Source organism: Ambystoma mexicanum, chromosome 8 (assembly GCF_040938575.1).
Source record: "Ambystoma mexicanum isolate Mex_15411 chromosome 8, UKY_AmexF1_1, whole genome shotgun sequence".
Lineage (NCBI taxonomy): Eukaryota > Metazoa > Chordata > Amphibia > Caudata > Ambystomatidae > Ambystoma > Ambystoma mexicanum.
The window spans coordinates 1,560,767,655-1,560,786,506 of NC_090929.1; the positions used below are offsets into that span (position 1 = coordinate 1,560,767,655).

The window sequence follows — 18,852 nt, forward strand, 5'->3', positions numbered from 1 at the left end:
GGTTGTACTTGATATTCCCATTGTTCCACGCCAGAGCTTTCCTTCAAGGACTTTTGTCCATTACAGTTCATCTAAAAAGATGTCAAGGCTGTACAGTATGGGAGATAATGATTCTGTAGCATGTTTTCTTCACATCTGCCACTAATTTACAGTCACAAGTATCATATATTGGTATGCCTAATAATGTATCTTCTCACAATTTCTGTCCGTTTCGAGTTGCCATACAAATTTCATAATACCCATTTTTTTCCCCATTCATCTCCATGATCTTGGTCTTTAAAGAATGAATAGTTAATTCATTGTCCTTGGAATACTCGTGCAATGCGGTCATGTCCTGTTGTAGCCCTATTGGAGTGCAGTCCAAGATGACAGTATTGTCCACATAAGATGGGTAATTTTACTGTGCCTGCCACTCCCCGTGGTGGGGGACTCTAAGAAACAGAAGGCCGGGAAAGGAGGGGAGCAGCAGGGGAACGAGCAGTGTACCTGCACTGTACGTGGGCACTGACTGGGCGCACACACCATTGTGCTAACACTACAACTACACGGCCGCTTCAGCTGTGTGTGTGTGTCAGACATGAGCGAACAATGTTGAAACAAACACTGCTTCTTTGAATTTTACACATATGGTGAGACTTCTGAAAATCGGGTCCTGAATGAGAGAACGCACTGTTCAATCCCTGGAAGGGGGTCAGAAAAATATCACCACCCCCCCCCCCCCCAAAAGAACCTGATTTTCGAGGTCGCGCCATACCAGTCAAATTCGTAGCACTGCTTGTTTCAACATTGTTCGCTCAAGTCTGACACAAACACCGGAAGAGGCTGTGTAGTAGTAGTAGTGTTAGCACAATGGTGTGTGTGGACTTTAATTAGGAAGTGTTATGTGGCAGTTTTGGGGCAGCACACATAGTTAATACCTTAACTGTTTGACGATGGATACACTTGCTTGACAAGCCAAAGTCACTTGCATTTTTTTCTACAACTGGGTACAGTGCCCTGAGAATGTACTAGCTATGTTTTCTTAAGAAGTCCATAGCCATTTAATCCCTTGGTTCCCATTGGCACCCAGAATGGGACAGTTTAGCTGGCTGGGAAATCTCTGCTCTCCATCGAGAGCACAACATTAACTGACAGACCTGAAACTGCTTCACTTTAGAAGATGGCTTTAAAGGTCATTTAAAACAATTATTTAAAACAACGCCAATGTATCTTTTTTTTATTATGGCTAGTATTTTTAAAGCATAACATTTTTGAGTGAACTACCCCTTTAACAATGTGTGTTGCGATTTTCCTTTCAAGTGAGTTATTTGGGAGTTAATATTTACCAGTTCAGGGATGTCTTTACCTCTTTCCATTCTTATTCGATTTGTACATTACCTAAACGTTGGAGTTGTGCAAGTTCTTTTTGGTGCATGACCCAAGTGTCTATTGTTCCCGATTGTTGTACTGGTAGTGCTCTTTCAGTATTGTCAGTGTGGTGTTCCACCGTTAATATTTGGAAGCAGTGCTTTGTTCTCCAGCTTGGGGTCAGGCATGGATTCACATACTCATGAATATTCCCGGTCATGCTGGAAATCCTCGGTAAAAGAAAAAAGTTTCACTTTCACTTACAAACTGTATTTCTCACATAAATCAATGTCTGGGTCATACTGCCCCCAGCCAATGACGGTCCTCTCCCTAAGCCCCTCCTCTGGCAGCCATCTTTAGATTTATACCACCCGCTTCAGTGTTGGGAGTCCTTGTTTGCTCTGCGAGCTACTACTACATTTTTTGTTTCACGGAAAACATTTTTTTTTGCTCCAAAAGAGCCTATCTGCTCTTCTCTCCATATGCTGACAGCGGGGATCCGTTGTCTGTGAAGTTCAGCGCCCCTCAAGGGTGAAGATCATTGAAGTTTCCAGAAGGCCATCAGGCCTAATTCGTGCCCTCCGACCATGACGCAGGCGGCCTCTTCAAGTCCTGCACCAACTGCGGGCTCTGAAATGTGTTTGTGGAGGACAAGCACCTGCAATGCCTATTCTGCCTGCATCCAGATCACAAGGAAGGAGATGGCGAGATATGCCGCGGATCCTCCAACAATACGGCAAAGGACAGGCACAGAAGACTGGCAGTGTGGCTGAATGCCAAGGCCGCCTCCTTGTGCTGCAAGCAGGGGCATGCCTCACACAAGGCCGGTCGGGCCAAGGGGGCCTCATCGGTGGGGGCCCAAGAGGCCAAGCACTGCAAGTCTGGGTCGCCGCGGAAGCGAGTCCCACAGCAGACAGTTGCCATCAACATCACCCTCCCCTCTATTGCCAACCGGCAATCAAGCTCCTCCTCGAAGAGTCATCCAACCTGGCTAAGCTGCGGGAGAAGCCCGAGAAGCCACGGGCAGAGGAAATGGCCGAGCTACCCAAGAAGGACCAGGTGACGCAGGAAATCTGTCAACGATGCAACTAGTGGCAGCTGCTCTCTCGAAAGCTAAAGGGGCTGACCCTTAGATGGTACGCCCTACATCGCTGAAGGTATCCCTTCCTCTGAGGCCGCCATGGTGACTTTGACATGGTCTGCAGGCACGCCGGAGAAGGGGACAGCCTCAGAACCCAGTTCTAGCCCCTCAGCGTGGGAAAGGGGGGGTGGGTGGCAAGGAGCCCTGGGCCCTGGATCAGTCCCAGGCTGTGGCCAAAGCCATGGAAATTTCATCCACGTACGACGAGGACTTTGAGTCTCTGCACATGGTCCACAAGACCGTGGAAGAGGATGACGGTGCGGGCCTAGTTTTCTGATCATGCCAGTTCTGCCGAGGGATGTGTCTCTGGACATCATATCAACCCTCCACACATTGGTGTCAGAGATCCAGAAGAGGATACCACAAGGGCCTGTACCAACGGTCCCCCAGGCTTCTGACCCACTGCCAATGAAGAAAAAGTGCCATCTGCCGCGCCATTTCAGCATCCGCGTCGGGTCCCATCTCCCCAGCGTACCTAGACACAGGTACGGGGACGGATACGGCCACAACGACAGACGACTATCTTGTTAGAGCGGGCAGCCTGTCCACACAGCCTAGGGCATCCCCCCTCACCGGATGAGGTGGGTCCCTTCCACTCTGATCACCAGAGCCTTCAAGCTGTTCCAGCTTGTGGCCGAAGAAACTAGGAAGAACTGTACCCTCTTGAAGAACCCTTGCACGTCTCCAGCCATGCGGCATAGACTGGAGAAGTACCGGGTACTGGAATCTACACCCAAGTGCTTTGGGTTGCAACAATCACTGGATTCAGTGGTTTCGGTGACTGCAAGGAAGCAGTCCTCTAACCTGCCCTCGTCTTCAGTCCCTCCGGACAGCGATGGTAAGAAGTTGGACGCCATGGGGAGGAAGGTGATTTACACCTCCGTGTCCACCATCAAGGTGGCCAATGCAGTGGTTATCCTAGCCAGGTATGACAGGGAGCTGTGGTCCGATTCTGGAGTTCCTCTCCAACAAGAGGATGGAGGCGATCACCCTCTTCCAGGAGGGAGAGGTAGTGTCGGATCACACATCACAGTGGCTCTGGACGTTGCCGACACAGGGTTCCGGCAGATGGGGAACAATGTCTGCCTTCGTCGCCAAGGCTGGATGAATGCCATTCATTTTCACCAGGTCCAAACGAAGATACCGGACATTTTTCGACTGAGATAACCTTTCCGGTTTGGTTGTCGATGAGTCTCATCAAGGCGGAGACGGCCCATGCCTTGGGCTCCCTCCAACAGCACCATTCTTCCTTTTGTTCCTCCAGAGGAAAGTCGGAAAGGTCTTCGAAAGGTTTTTCTCCTCGTACCGGCAGCCTTGCAGATCCACGACCCAGGAAGCCCAGAGGCCGTTCCCAGGCCTACGAGGGAGGACAGTGTCACTGCTAGCAGGCAGGGTGCCGGCACCAAAGCAAGCCTCAATCTGCCAAGACATTGGGGCCCTACTTGTGCACCCCATTGGGAGGCCGGCTAACGAAGTTAGTCAGCGAGTGGGAAAAGATCACGACCGACAGATGGGTGCTAGACTCTCTCTCCCAAGGACATACCCTGGATTTTCAGCACAGGTGTCAGCGGATCCCAGAGATGGCCTGTCAAGAGCAGCACGTCCCTCGGCTCTTGGAGGAAGTAAGGGCCTTGCTACGAAAAAGGGTGATAGAGCTGGTTCCCCAGTATACTCCAGATACTTCTTGGTAAGAAAGAAGACTGAGCTGGAGGCCCATTCTAGACCTGCGACGTCTGAACAAGTTCGGGATGTTCACGTTGCAGAACGTGCAACTGGAAGGAGGGGATTGATGTTGTTGGACCTGGAGGATGCCTACTTCCACGCCCCCATTCATAGGAAACTTTGCACGTTTCTACGCTTCGTCGTGCAGGGACAGCACTACCAGTTTAAGGCCTTACCCTTTGGCTTACAGTCGGCCCCCAGAGTGTCCACAAAGTGTCTGGCACCGATGGCGGCCCATCTGCTTCTACAGGGATTAATTTACCCGTACAACGACAACTGGCTCATCCGGGCTCACTCATGAGTCAACCGTCAGACAGAGACGACGTCAAGCTGCTGGCGGATCTGGGATTCTCCAACTATACAAAGTCCTGTTGACACTATTGCAGAACGTGCTGTTCCTGGGGTGTCAGACACGCTAGTGTCCTGCCTCACATCACCCTCCGAGGAGAGGGTATTGGCCATTCAGCGGAAGGTGCAGTGGCTGTTGTCAGTGTAGACTGGTGGAGGAGAAGGATCTCCATACAAACATCCTTCAGCTAAGGGCAGTGTTTTGGGCCCTCAAGTCTTCCTTCCATCTCTGAAGGGCAAGGTGATGAGGATCTTAACTAACACCACCACCACAATGTTCTAAATAGCACAACAAAGGGGCACTTGATCCCCAGCGCTCTCATGGGAAGTGGAGGAATTGTAGCACTGGGCCATCTGACAAAAAATGTTCCTCGTCCCCCTACACCTAGCGGGAGTAAAGAACACCATTGCGTACTCCCTCAGCAGGGAGTTTCACCCCTGTCACGAGTGGTAACTTCGGCAGGACCAGGTGGACCACATCTTCGCCAAGTGTCTCAGATCTATCTGTTTGTGTGGGTGGCAAGCTCCGAATTCCAGAACTTCGCCAGCCGATTCCACCAGCGAGGGAGACTGGGGGACGCTATCTCCTTCCTGTGGGAAGGGGTGTTTCTGTACGCATTTTCTCAGTTGCCTCTCCTGCTACCAGTCATCAACACAGTCTGGGTCAGTGCAGGATGATATTCATCGCCCTGGCGTGGCCGAGGCAGATTTGGTACCCAGACCTTCTCAGCCTGTTGGCATCACCGCTGGTCAAGCTTCCAGCTGTCCCATATCTTCTCACCAGAGGAGGCACAATCCTGCATCGCAACCTAGTATCACTCGACCTGAGGGCTTTGCTCTTGCAGCACTAGAGTTTGGAGGATATGAGTTGCCGGCAGACTTCAGGGAGGGCCTTGCCAAGGCCAGGGCATCGACGACTCTGAAGTGCTACGCTCACAAGTGGAAGCATTTTGCTACATGGTGCCGGTCGCAGAAGACTACCCCTCTGAAAGTCACGACACTGCAGATTCCTCCATACTTGCTATCCTTGGCCAAGGCTGGACTGGCGCATGCTTCGATCAAAGTACATTTGGCAGCTATCTCGGCACACTAGGTCTCCAGGAAGGTCTTCACTTTGGTCTCGACTCAAGGAGTTCCTCAAAGGACTTCCCTTTTTTTTTTTTTTCCTTTCCCACCGGTGAAGGCGCCTGACCCGGCGTGTGAACTCAACGTGGTTCTGACGACTCATTGGCATGGGCCTTCAAACCTATGCATCAGGCCCCTCTCCTTCCTCTCGTGGAAAAGGCTTTCCTTGTGGCCTTCAAATCCGCCTGGAAGGTGGGTGAGATACATGACCTATCCTGCAAACAGCCATACCTGACTTTACACGAATCAAGGGTGGTGCACCCCTCTTTCATGCTGAAGGTTCTGTTTGAATTCCACCTCACACCTTTAACTTTTTATTTATTTTTAATTTTTTCTGCAACCTTAGTCTCCGTCTGAGAGGGCCTTGCACTCGCTGGACTTTGCTTGTGCCCTGAAGTTATACGTGGCACATGCCAAGGGTTTTCAAAAGACATCACAGCTGTTCATGAACTTTGGTCCTGTCTACCATGGGAATGCCTTGTTCAATGGATTCTATCTCAAGGTGGCTCTCTTGCTGCATCATGCACTGTCATGTGTTGGTGAACTGACCGCTACCCGGCTGTCCGAGAGCCCACTCCACCGGAGCGATCGCTGCAACGACTGTTTCTGGCTGGTGTGCCCCTGCTGGGCATCTGCAGGGATGCTAACTGGAGGTCCACACACACCTTCACAAAGTTCTACTGCGTTGATAGGGATTCCAGGGTGGAGTCCAGAGTCAGCCAAGAGGTGCTACACAGCCTGGTCCCTTGAGGTGAGTATTCCAGAGGTAACAGTGAATTGCGTCTGTTGAGCCTTGCCACCTCCTGTGGTTGTGTTGTACTGCTGTGTATTTTTTAATCATGAGCATGTGAATCCATGCCAGACCCCATGCTGGAGAAGGAACAAGTTACTTGCCTGTAACTATTGTTCTCCAGCATGGGTCTGGCATGGATTCCCTTGCAAACCCTCCCCCTCCTTCCCCTATGCGGCTCTTGTTGGTCATATGGCCACTAGAAGTGCTACCAAATCTGAAGATGGCTGCCAGAGGGGCTTAGCGAGAGGACTGTCATTGGTGGGTGTCGGGGGGTGGAGGGGGGCCAAGTGAGTATGACCCAGAGGGCAGTGATTGGTTTATGGGAGAAATACAGTTTGTAAGTGAGTTTTTTCTTTTACCGAGGATTCCAAGCCTGACTGAGAATATTCATGAGCATGTGAATCCATGCCATACCCATGCTGGAGAACAATAGTTACAGGTAAGTAACTTGTTCCTTTCCACTTTCTTCATTTATCTCAGAAGTGGCACATTGTTCACTCAACGTATTACGCCTAATCAATGCCCTCTGTCGTTTCCTTCTTAGTTGACGCAGCTTACCTTTCCTTTTCTTTACTCCCTGATGCCCTCACTTCAGAGAGTCTGATAGCGTTATAGGTATGATGATCATCTCTGCTTCTATATTTAGAGACACATCATTTTCAATTAATAACTGGGAGTTGTGTGAGCGCGGAATTGGCATTTGTTTCTTGGGGCTCTTATCACATTCCTGTCTACTTTCTTCATTTATATTAAGGGAGTTATTGATTAGGCCATTGGCTGCATGCTGTGAGCAAAGAACCACATCTACTAATCCCACTTCCAGATTTGATTATTTGTTGTTCCTTGCACATTTTACGACAAAGTTCAAATAGCGCTTTAAAAATCATGAATTGTTCTGGCGCTGTTTCTTCTTCTTCAGATCTTAGTGTCAGATGAGCTAAACGTCGCGTCATAGGCAGGTGAGGATGCATAGAGGCTTTCAGTGATCCACACTAAATTTGGGGATTTGGAAAACTGGAAGAATTAGTAGGTGCGAGGACTATATTTCCTGTTACAAATGGATTCATTGCAATAGTTACTAGTGTCACTTTTCTGATTGAAACTCGTAGTTTCGCCACATGTTTAATAACGAGTTAGGGCCACTGAAGGTAGGTGTTAGAACATTTGGGGTCGAAAATGCCAAACTTTTTTCATGTTCCTATTCAGTCAGTAACAGTTCACCATATTTGGCAGCAACTGACCTGGCCACATCCAAACAGCCATGCCAAATTTGACAGTTTGTTTCATGAACGTTTTCATGTTAAAGGAATTTGCGTTTTTTCTTAGGTTTTCCATAGACCGGCGTCTCCCACTTCTTGTTTTGCACTACTACTCACTTAATCCATCCCAATTCAGTATGCTGGCTAGGGTTTATGGACGTTTTGCTTTCGTGTCTGTGTGCTTGTCCTGCTGGGCACAATGACAAAGTAGAATATTGGGGAATGCTGTGTGCATTTGCAGCTCACAGAATGTTGGTAAAGTGCTTGACTGAATGTACCATGTGAGTGTCATTTGGCGCGGGAGTGTGAACTGTATAATAGAGGTGGCTGGTGGCTGTGTCCTGTCTTGAGTATATTAAAGTTCAACTTCAGTTATAAAGCCTCAAGTCATGTACCCTCCTGGCCTCCGGGTTCCTGAAGAGCAGGAGCCTGAAACCTTTGGCTCTCCAGAAGTTTTGAAGTAAAACTGCCAGTGCTAGCAAGCAGTCACTGGTGAGAGATCATGGGAATTGTAGTTCAAAACTTCTGGAGAGATGCAGTTTGCAGAGCCCTCCTGTAGAGCCACCTTCAATTTAATACTGGTGACAGGTTTTTAAAAAGCCAACTATTGCTTGAAAGACAGCTTTTCTTGTTTTGTTGCTGCAGAAGCAGTAAGTGTTGGGATGTTTTCAACGTACGAGTAGTAGTATGGGAAGTGTTTACGTCAAGAATACAGTATTGAGAAAAACTTTGCAGCCAAAAAAATTGTCTATGAAGGAATTAAAAAGGGTGAGTTAAGAAACAATACATTATTTCACATCAAGTTTTATTTTGTAAATTAAAATTTTGACAATGGTCCTTGTTTTTTTTTTTCCTTTCTTTTCCTACAATAATGCTAAATTCACTAGGATTTGCTCTCCTGATGAACCATTGCAACGAGCAATGGGGAAACAAGTGTCGAGAGTGAGTGGGAATTAAAATAATCAAGTGAGAAAAATATATTATTTGAGAACTTTTTTGCTTATTGAATTAAGTTATTAAGTGTGGACTAAACACTTGGACTAAATGGAATTATACATGTGATGTTAACATGTGGAAATCAAAATAAAAAGCACTACAGAATAGAAACAATGCATTGAAGACTTTTTTCTCTTTCAAAAATATTTTAACTGGATCTATAATTTGAATACTCACCGCAACAAATTTAACTTTAAAGGTTGGCGCATTTGAGTAAAACTTTATTTCGAAGGGATTGTGTCCTCCAACGTATTCCTCATCTTAGATATCTCCTTCCAGCTCTGCTGGCCTCGGAAAATGTTTTCTCTAGAGGGCGCTGCGCGTCGACGTCCTCAGAGTCGATGTCCCTCGACAGCCGCCGTATCGACATCGACGTCATCCTGCCTATAAAGGCCGCGCGCAGCGTCCGTTGCTTAGTTCCGTTTTTCCGCGCTTACTCAGTGCCTCGGAATACCGTTGCTCATTTCTTGTCAGATTAATCCTATTTACCTCGAGTTATTCGATCCGTACTCGATGGCTTCCTCGTCGGAACCGACAACTCCTCGATCCTGCTTCAAAAAATGCCGAGATTGTGGAAAAAAGATGTCACTGACTGACCCTCACAGAGTTTGTCTGTGGTGTTTGGGAGCTGAACACCATTGTTCGGAGTGCGAGGACTGTATGTCCATGACAGCTAAGGCCCTGAAGGAGCGTAGGGGGAAGCTGGAGAAAGGTAAGACTTTTAAAGCTTCTTCTTAGTCGACGAAGTCGAGACACTCGTCTCCTCGTCACCATTTGCGCTCCAGGTCTCGGAGTGGGTCCCATCACTCCTCGAGATCGAAGCACTCGAAGAGGAGACGTTGAAGATCCCCTTCTCCGTTTTCCTCTTCCTCTGTTTCGCCAAAAAGAATCCCTTGCCCCACGAAACATAGTTCCCGGGCTGAATGGGAGGAATTCCGCAAAAATATGATGAGCGTCTTCCAGAAAGCAGCCTCGACCCCCTCGAAGACTGCCGAGAGCGATGCTCTGGTCGAAAGACCCAAAGGTCAAAAACGCCGCGAGTCGCAGTACCCGGCGAAGGAAACCTCTCGAGCGCGCCTCGAACCCTCGTGTAGGACTATGACCTCCAAACCTTCCTCGAAGGTTCCGTCGACGAGGGTTCCGTCGACGCCGAGGTCGGTGTCTTCGACGCCGTTGTCGAAGGGACCTTCGACACACGGGTCTGTCGACTCGACGCCAGCTTCGACACCGGCGTCGACGCCAAGAAAAGTCACGGTCACGACACACCCAGTGACTATCCCCAGGTCCTCGATGACGATGGCTTCGAGATTGTCGAGTAGAATCCCAATTCTGTCGAGGTCATCGAGGCCTCCGCCTTTGTTTTCGACGCCACGCTCGAAGCCTTCGATGTTGACGACATCGACGTTTTCGAGGCCGATAATGACAAGTTCGGCACCCTCTGCCTTGGAAATGGGATTTACTCCCTTTATGAGTTCAGAACAATTGAGAACTATGTCCTCAATTTTGGAAGAGGGTGAATTGTCTGAACAGGAAGACACATTTGAGTTGCAGGGACCTGTAACCCCAATTAGAGAGGAATTTTCCTCTGAAGAACGCAGGTTAAAGGATCTTCATGATTCTTTACATGAGGCAAGTGGGTTAGACACTTCCCCTGAGGTGGAGTTTGTTAGGCCAGACCCGGGGGAGCATGCTGAAACCCCCTATAGAGCCTTAATGGCCAGGATCAGAGTTTATGGGGTGGTCTGCACCTTCACAATCTTTCCAACAAGATGACCTCACGGATATTCTTGATAAAGGCCCACAGGAGGATCCTGTGGTGCCTTTCCATAAAGCTCTTCAGAGGAAGATTATGACGAACTGGGAAACCCCAGATGTCGTCCCGGCAGTAAATAAAAGACTTTCTACAAAATACAGGGTATCCTCTACAGACACGGAGTTTTTGTCAAAACACCCATCCCCAGAAAGTCTGGTGGTACAGGTAGCATCTTCTACGGATGTCAAGACGGCTTATCCTACCGTCCCACAGGACAGGCACGATAAAAAATATGATGCTATGGCAAAGAAAGTTTTTTCGGCATGTAGCATGGCGTTAAAATCTGTGAATGCTACTTGCACCCTTGCTAGATTCAACCATACACTTTGGGAGTGTGCTTCTACAGCGGCTGACTGCATCCCGGAGGGAGAAGAAAGGGAGGCGTTCCTGAATATCATACAGGACGGTAAAGACGCTATGTGCGAATTCCTCCAGACGGGCATTGATTCGGCTGACAGTATCAGCAGAGCAATGGCGGCAAGTACAACAACCAGGTGATTTGCTTGGTTGAGAAAGTCTGGTTTTGCCCCAGATGTGCAAGCCAGGCTCTTGAACATGCCATTCGATGGCTCTTCTTTGTTTGGGAAAAAGGTGGATGACAGTTTAGAGAAACTGCAAACTTCAAAAGCAGCAGCAAAATCCCTAGGCGCTGCAATCCGTCAGACACCTTTTCGTCCCACAGGAACCTCTGCGAGAGGCAAGTCCTTTCGCTTCTACTCCGCATTCGGAAGAGGTAGAGGACGACCGGCTCAAAGGGGACAAAGAAGAACTACCCGAGGTGGACGGGGTAGATATTCAAAGGCCGCAGCAACAGCAGGTGCCTCTTTACCATCAGCATCTGCATCAGCCGCCCCAAAACCACTCTGAGGACTTCCCTCACAGGACACCTGTAGGAGGCAGGTTGACTCAACATCTGGCGGAATGGCAGGCTATCACATCAGATGCTTGGGCATTGGAAACAGTTGCCCAAGGTTACTGCCTGCCTCTCCTACGCATACCTCAGAGTCATCCACCGGGGATCAGCTCTCAGAAAGCTCCAGATCCGCTCCTCTTGCAGGAAATTTTGGACCTGCTAGAGAAAGGTGCCATTGAACCGGTACCTGTAGCGGAGAGGAACAAGGGTTGGTACTCCCCTTACTTTCTCATTCCAAAGAAAGACGGAGGACTGAGACCCATCTTGGACTTGCGAGAATTGAACAAATTCCTCAAAAGACAAATTCAAGATGGTCACTCTTTCTCAGATCCTCCAGGCCCTTCAGTTCCAGGACTGGTTGGTATCTCTGGACCTTCAGGACGCTTATTTCCATGTGCCTATCCAGCTCAAACACAGGAAATACCTGAGGTTCGCAATTGGCAACTCTCACTATCAATTTTGAGTGCTGCCATTTGGGCTGACCTCCGCCCCGAGGGTCTTCACCAAGTTAATGTCGTAGTGGCGGCAAGTCTAAGGAGGGAAGGGATTCATGTCTACCCCTACCTGGACGATTGGTTGATCAGGGCTGTCTCTTCGGAACAAGCTCAGATCCAACTAAATCACATGTGCCACTCCCTTCACAGACTGGGCTTCTCCCTCAATTTAAAGAAGTCACAAAAGATACCATTGCAGAGACTCCTGTTCATAGGAGCGATCCTGGACACTTCCCTGGGAAAAGCCTCGCCACCAGAGGTGAGGGCTCAAGATATTCTACAGATGGTTACCAAGTTTCAAAATGCCCAACGTCTCCCAGCCTTCGACTTTTTGAGGTTGCTAGGCCTCATGGCATCCTGCATTTTCCTAGTGCCAGAGGCTCGCCTGAGAATGAGATCCCTCCAGTGGGCACTGAGGACTCAGTGGTCACAATTCTCAGGGAGAATGACAGATTTTCTTCAGGTTCCCGACAGGGTGGCTCGAGACCTTCAGTGGTGGGCCTGTCAGGAGAACATTCTGAAAGGAGAACATTTTTGGCAACCCTGGCCGGAGATAACAGTAGTCACGGATGCCTCACTCACGGGGTGGGGAGCCCACGCCAACGACTTGACCATCAGCGGTCGTTGGTCTCCATCGGAGTCCAGACTACATATCAACCTGTTAGAGCTGAGAGCCATCAGACTTGCGCTGAAGGCGTTCCTGCCGGCTGTACAAGGGAAAAACGTCCTGATAATGACGGACAACACAGTGGCCATGCATTACCTCAACAAAAGAGGAGGTGTAGGATCACTACCCCTGTGCAGAGAGGCGATGCAGCTCTGGTTTTGGGCAATCCAAGAAGGAATCTCTCTATCGGCAGTTCACCTAGCCGGAGAGAAGAACTTGACAGCGGACGCTCTGAGCAGGCAGAGCACAGTCTCCCACGAGTGGGAACTAGCTCAGGAAGTCCTTCAAGAGATCTTCGCCCTTTGGGGAACCCCTCAGGTGGATCTGTTCGGCATCAGCGTCAACAGGAAATGCGATCTGTTCTGCTCAAGGGAATTTCCCCCGAGAGGAGCACTGGGAGACGCGTTCATAGTGGACTGGGAGTTTCCGCTTCTGTACGCGTTCCCACCGGTCCCTGTCATTCCTCAAATGATCAGGAGGTTGAGAAGATTCCCGAGAACCATGATCCTAATTGCCCCGGATTGGGCCAGGAGAACGTGGTACCCGGACCTTCTAGACTTGTCCTTCTGCCCTCCAATTCGACTTCCACTCAGAGAGAACCTACTCTCACAGAAGGGAGGTCAGGTTCTCCATCCAGACATCAAAACCCTCAACCTTCACGCTTGGCTTCTGAAAGGTTGAGGTACAAGGATTGGGACCTCCCTGATGATGTTTTGGAGGTGTTGCTTTCGGCAAGGAGGCCAGCAACAAAGTCTTTATACCGCTGCCGTTGGAACAGATTTTGCAGCTGGTGTAGAGAACAGAATATCGACCCTTTTTCATGTGGTACACCAATGGTTTTGTCATTCCTTCTATATTTGGCGAATTCAGGCCTTCAAGTTGGCACCATTAAGGGCTATCTCGCAGCGCTATCCATCTTTAAGCGCACTGCGGAAGAACCATCCTATTTCAAATTACCCTTGGTAATAGTTTCTAAAGGGGTTAACCAATGTTTATCCCCCAAGACCATTCCAAGTTCCCCTATGGGATTTAAACTTAGTACTAACTTTCCTGATGGGCACACCTTTCGAACCACTCCATTCTTGTTCGTTAAGATTCCTTACCCTTAAAACTGTTTTATTAATAGCACTTACATCTGCTAGAAGGGTGAGCGAATTACAAGCTCTTTCTTGTAAACCCCCTCACACAATATTTCACAAAGACAAAGTTGTCCTGCAAGTGAAACCTAATTTCCTCCCAAAGGTGGTTTCTGAATTCCATATCACTCAGAAGATTACCCTACCATCTTTCTATCCTCCTCCTCACCCGGGGAAAGAGGAAGAGAGGTTACACAGGCTAGACCCTAGAAGGGCTTTAAGTTTTTACATCAGTAGACTAGCCAGGATAAGACAGGCAGACCAGCTGTTTGTAGGTTACGCAGGTCACAAGCTGGGGTTACCAATAACTAAGCAGACCTTTTCCAGATGGATAATTCTAGCCATTCTGGAATGTTATAAACTGGCAGGGAAAGAGCCCCCTCAAAACCTTAGGGCTCATTCGACCAGAGGTATTGCAGCTTCATCGGCCCTCAAGAGGCGTGCCGGTTAAAGACATCTGTGCGGCCGCTACATGGTCGTCTGTCCATACCTTTACACGTTTTTACAATTTGGATTCCTCCTCCAGTCAAGAGACTAGGTTTGGAAGGGCTGTACTGCATTCTATTCATCAATAGAAGACAGCGTGAAGTCAGTACTCCCTCCTCCAATAATAGAATACTGCTATGGGAGCCTATCTAAGATGAGGAATACGTCGGAGGACACAATCCCTTCGAAGAACAAGTTACTTCTTACCTTGTAACGTTGTTTCGACGGGATGTTCCTCAGACGTATTCCTCATCGGCCCTCCCATCCATCCCCAAAGTTCTACTACCCGTGTTGTTGCAGCTTACGCTCCTTCAGGGTGATTAGTCTAGTCCAGAAAGTATTATTGTGGGCTACAAAACGGAACTGAGCAACGGACGCTGCGCGCGGCCTTTATAGGCAGGATGACGTCGACGTCGATACGGCGGCTGTCGAGGGGCATCGACTCGGAGGACATCGACGCGCAGCGCCCTCTAGAGAGAAAATTTTCCAAGGCCAGCAGAGATGGAAGGAGATATCTAAGATGAGGAATACGTCGGAGGAACATCCCGTCGAAAGAACGTTACAAGGTAAGAAGTAACTTGTTCATCTCTCATCAATTCAATTTTCAAGAATACAGTATATCAGCATATTGAAACTTATGTTTTGATTTTCCAACAGGTTTCATCAATGAAATGTGGTATATTACCAATATCCCAGGAAGCAATGATTCTTGGAGAGATTGCCTACTACAGTTACCAAGGATGTCTCGATGAGCAAGAAGAGCGGCTTCAACTACAAAAGGTTCTAGGTCCTAGTTGCAAGGTACCTTATCCTTCCTATTTGTTTCCTACGTTGTGCACCTACGTCCATACAACCCTACAGACTTAAATTAGACTGCATCAGTGAGGTTATATGGTGCTTTAAGAGCATTAGTTAACACTTCATTTAGAATTCAAGTGAGTGAACTTATACCACTTCGTTCCCAGCCACCTCTCTGACATGTCGGTTCTCTTTTCCATGCTACTCAGTGTGGATGCATAATTACTCTGAGACTGAATGGCAGATTGCTTTAGTCCTTTTTCCCCCCGCTAAACGCTTTGTGCATCACAATCACTGTGATGTGGACCAGAAGCTGCTTTCATGGCTGCCCTCACAAGACTACTCCACATGCATGCACCTACCCTTCGCAGTTCTTCACAAACATTTTGGGAGGATCTGATTATTTTCAACTCGCTACAGTGTTTTTGGCGCTGTAGGTTGCTGCCCTGCCGTACTTCATTTTTGCTAGATTATTATTTTGCTTCTGATGCATTTTTATTCTGTAACTGTTTGGGTTCAACACTTTTTTGTGCAACAATTATCCAAATGGAGTGCTGTTCCAAAGACACCCCTCCCTCTAGGTACACAGCAGGATGTGGACGTACTGTGGACTCCTGGGTCTTGCCTGGGCCAAAGTGCTACAAAGAGGAAGGATACACCTTCTCCATGGCCCATTCAGGTGTTAAGTTCTGATGTCTAGTATGGGAAAAATGCAGACAGGAAAACTGTATATATGGCAGGGTGACCGCTCCGTCACATGACAATCTTCTCTCCCTACCCAATCAATATTATCAGGTCCTGCTTAGTTAACGGGAAGTCTGTATTTTTAGGTCCTCTAGGGGACAACCATTTTGAGGAGAAACTATTGTACCGCCAGATTCAGCTCCAGTCACTGAGTCCAATGCATGGGGCCAAGCCTGGCTGCATGCCACATAGCATGTCTTGTTTCCTCCAAGCCCAGACGAGAGGCAGAATACACAAGGGAATAATACTATATTTCACATATGGGCATTGAGAGGCCATTCTTAAGTTAACTCTTGCAATACATAATTCCTGGACACTATGGTCCAGTGTTGCTGTGGGAGGTGCACTTCCACACGAAAGAGAAATTGTGAGGTATCCCTTTCTAGATATAAGACATTGGGCTGCTACGTCTTTCTGATCTCCATATCAACACTCCATTAAATAAGAAGTGGACTTGTGAAGAGTATATTTGATAATATTGAAGATCACTGCATCGACAAGGCATAAATTAGTTTTCAAAAATTGACTAGCAGAGTTTTCTTTAGGAAACAGACCAATTTGATTAGCAATGTTTTACTAATATTAATTTCATCAGAAGTTATTAGTACCCAAGACATGCAATGAGCAACAATACAGCAGCTTTGCATACCGCTGAAATAAGACATTAGCTAGAAGAGTCTTGCCTTGCAAATTCTTTAAAATTCAGTTTGACCTGCATGTTGGGTAACTTAGTTTCCCCATTTAACCTAAGAGAAATACACTCTACCCTTAACAATGGAGGGCAACAAATTTAAAATGTGTTTAGCGTACAATGTTGCATGTCACTACAAACCCTCTTTGTTTGGCACACTGATGCCACTCAGAGGCCAACCATGCACAGTGAAACCTTTCTTTGACATTTACTGCAAACAAAGTAAATGTTAAATAAAAAAATCAAAGATCTCTTGCAAATGCTACTGGCCCGTCATAAAAAAAATATACTCAACTCTGCAAGTGGGCGAAAAAACTTAGTGAGCCATAGCAGAGTGTCTATAAAATGTAAAAGGTTAGCTGCATGAATAGACACAAATAAATAGATATGATTAAAAAGGCTCTGAAAACAGTTTGGCCAGCTGTCTCCTGCAAGTGGTAAGATATAATAGTCATAATCATAAAGCAAAGCAAGCTCTGGAGGCTAACTATAGTGTTTGGTATTGCAATAGATCTGTAGAAGTACAGATTGGATGGAATATTGATCACCAGTTTGCATAGCAGAGTGGATTGCGTAGCAGGCCGAAAACTGGGCAAACTAGTTGTAATACAGTTTGTGGTCCTCTCAATTTCAGGGTACCTGGTATAAAGCAACTGGGTGATTAATATAGAATGTCAAGGAGTAGGGCTTGCGCTTGGGTTGAGCACCAGTTGCAAGATGTATGCAACCTGCAGGTTACAAAACTAGGTTTGCCCTCAAAAGCATTCGATCATGTACATTTTCAAGTGTTCACTCCTCGATATGATGCATCTTCCCCAACAAAATGAAAAATAGTTGACAAATTTAGATACACTAACCTAAACTTTACTGTAAAGCATGGAGATGATGCAGTGTTTTACAGTATCAATACTCTAAGAATGCATTATGTAACAACCTACATTTTAGGAATGTAATTGCAGGACTCTCTTAACAAAAATATATAAAGTTGACACACACTGGTCTTTGCCAGACAGCATATAGAAAGCTTAATAAAAGTAGCCTTCCGATTATTTCTAGTTTGCAATTATTTGAAAAAGAAATTCTTGCCTAGCGCTCCCACACATGCCTTTGGCACTTAAGAGTGGAGATAACTGCTGCACTTTCTCTCCATTAGGACTTTAAGAGAACAGAGAAGAGAGGGGGAAGAGAGCACAGAGGTTAAGAGGAAAGCAGGGCGAACTGTGCTTTTATTGAAGAGGGCAACTTAAATAACCATCTTTGCTACCCAAGTGTCCATTTGATTAGCAAACTGACAGAATTGCATAGCAAATTGCTATGCGATGCCGCTTATTTTATGCCTTGATCGAGCATCATGTAGTATACCGATAAAATGCCCTTGTAGAAGATGTACAGTGTTAACACCCTTTACCATGAAATGTAAAGGAAACCAGCAAGAGTTGCCATAATCCTAGATGTTTCAAGCCAGCAATAACACATTCAAGCAAATTCAAAAGATACAAATCCAGAAGTATGCCTCAGTTGGAGAGGGAGTGTGTTCTAGTGGTGTCTTTGCAAATGAAATGGCCTGTATAAACCAAAGTATCATCCATGATTTATGATATGGCTATTTTCATCTACTGTTTGTAACTATTTTGGATTTCTTATAATGGCATGCACACACTGATTGTTGGAAATTAGTAGCCCATAGTCTAAACGTTTACAGTTTGAACTAACTGGTTGTTGGTGTGAACACACTACCTTATTCTCCAGCTCGCCTCCTACATGTATGAGTTTTAAGATCTCCTGTTTTTCCAACACTACCTTCTCCATCAACGTTATGAGATGTTGGAAGTTACTCATTTATTCCTATGTCCTTCACTTTCCTGCATATCTATTGGGATGTTCTGGGTATATGGGACTGGACGAGCACATGTTGTGCAGCAGCATTAATTATATTTGTGTTGTGGCACATACAACACACACTCCTGATGACCCGTGTTCTCCATTAATGTCACGACGAGTGCCGAAATGTCTGAGGAATAAGGAGGCTACGGCTGACATTTTAATGCCAAAGACGACATGGGTTCTTCTGAATGCCTAGTGCCAGTCCCGGCCTCCCATAAGCGGTCCGCTGGTCCTGTGATGGAGACCACACTTGGTGACAAAGGCACACATTCACGTCGCAGCAAGCACACACCCCGTAACTGTACTTCAACTGAATCAGACAAACGCGCCACTCAGTGTCACAGGAAAGCAGTAAAACCTCTCTAGCTCGAAGCGTCCTTTGTCCTCTGGGTCGATACCTACTCGATTGCTCTGCATTTGTGTCATGCTACAAAGTAACTACATACACCGCGCCTAAGGAATCGTTCCTTTCGCGTGCTAAAAAAACAAGCACAG

At 47.2% G+C, this 18,852-nt stretch overlaps 1 protein-coding gene across 6 annotated transcripts in view; it reads left to right on the plus strand.

The window, feature by feature from the left end:
- Positions 1–18,852, plus strand: part of ADD3 (adducin 3) — a 1,740,558-nt gene that overhangs the window by 1,214,957 nt on the left and 506,749 nt on the right. For all 6 annotated transcript variants that reach the window (XM_069611763.1, XM_069611762.1, XM_069611761.1 and 3 more), the window contains one exon: positions 14,898–15,041. In XM_069611763.1, the coding sequence (XP_069467864.1) occupies positions 14,898–15,041 (144 nt within the window). The remainder of the gene's footprint in view (positions 1–14,897; positions 15,042–18,852) is intronic.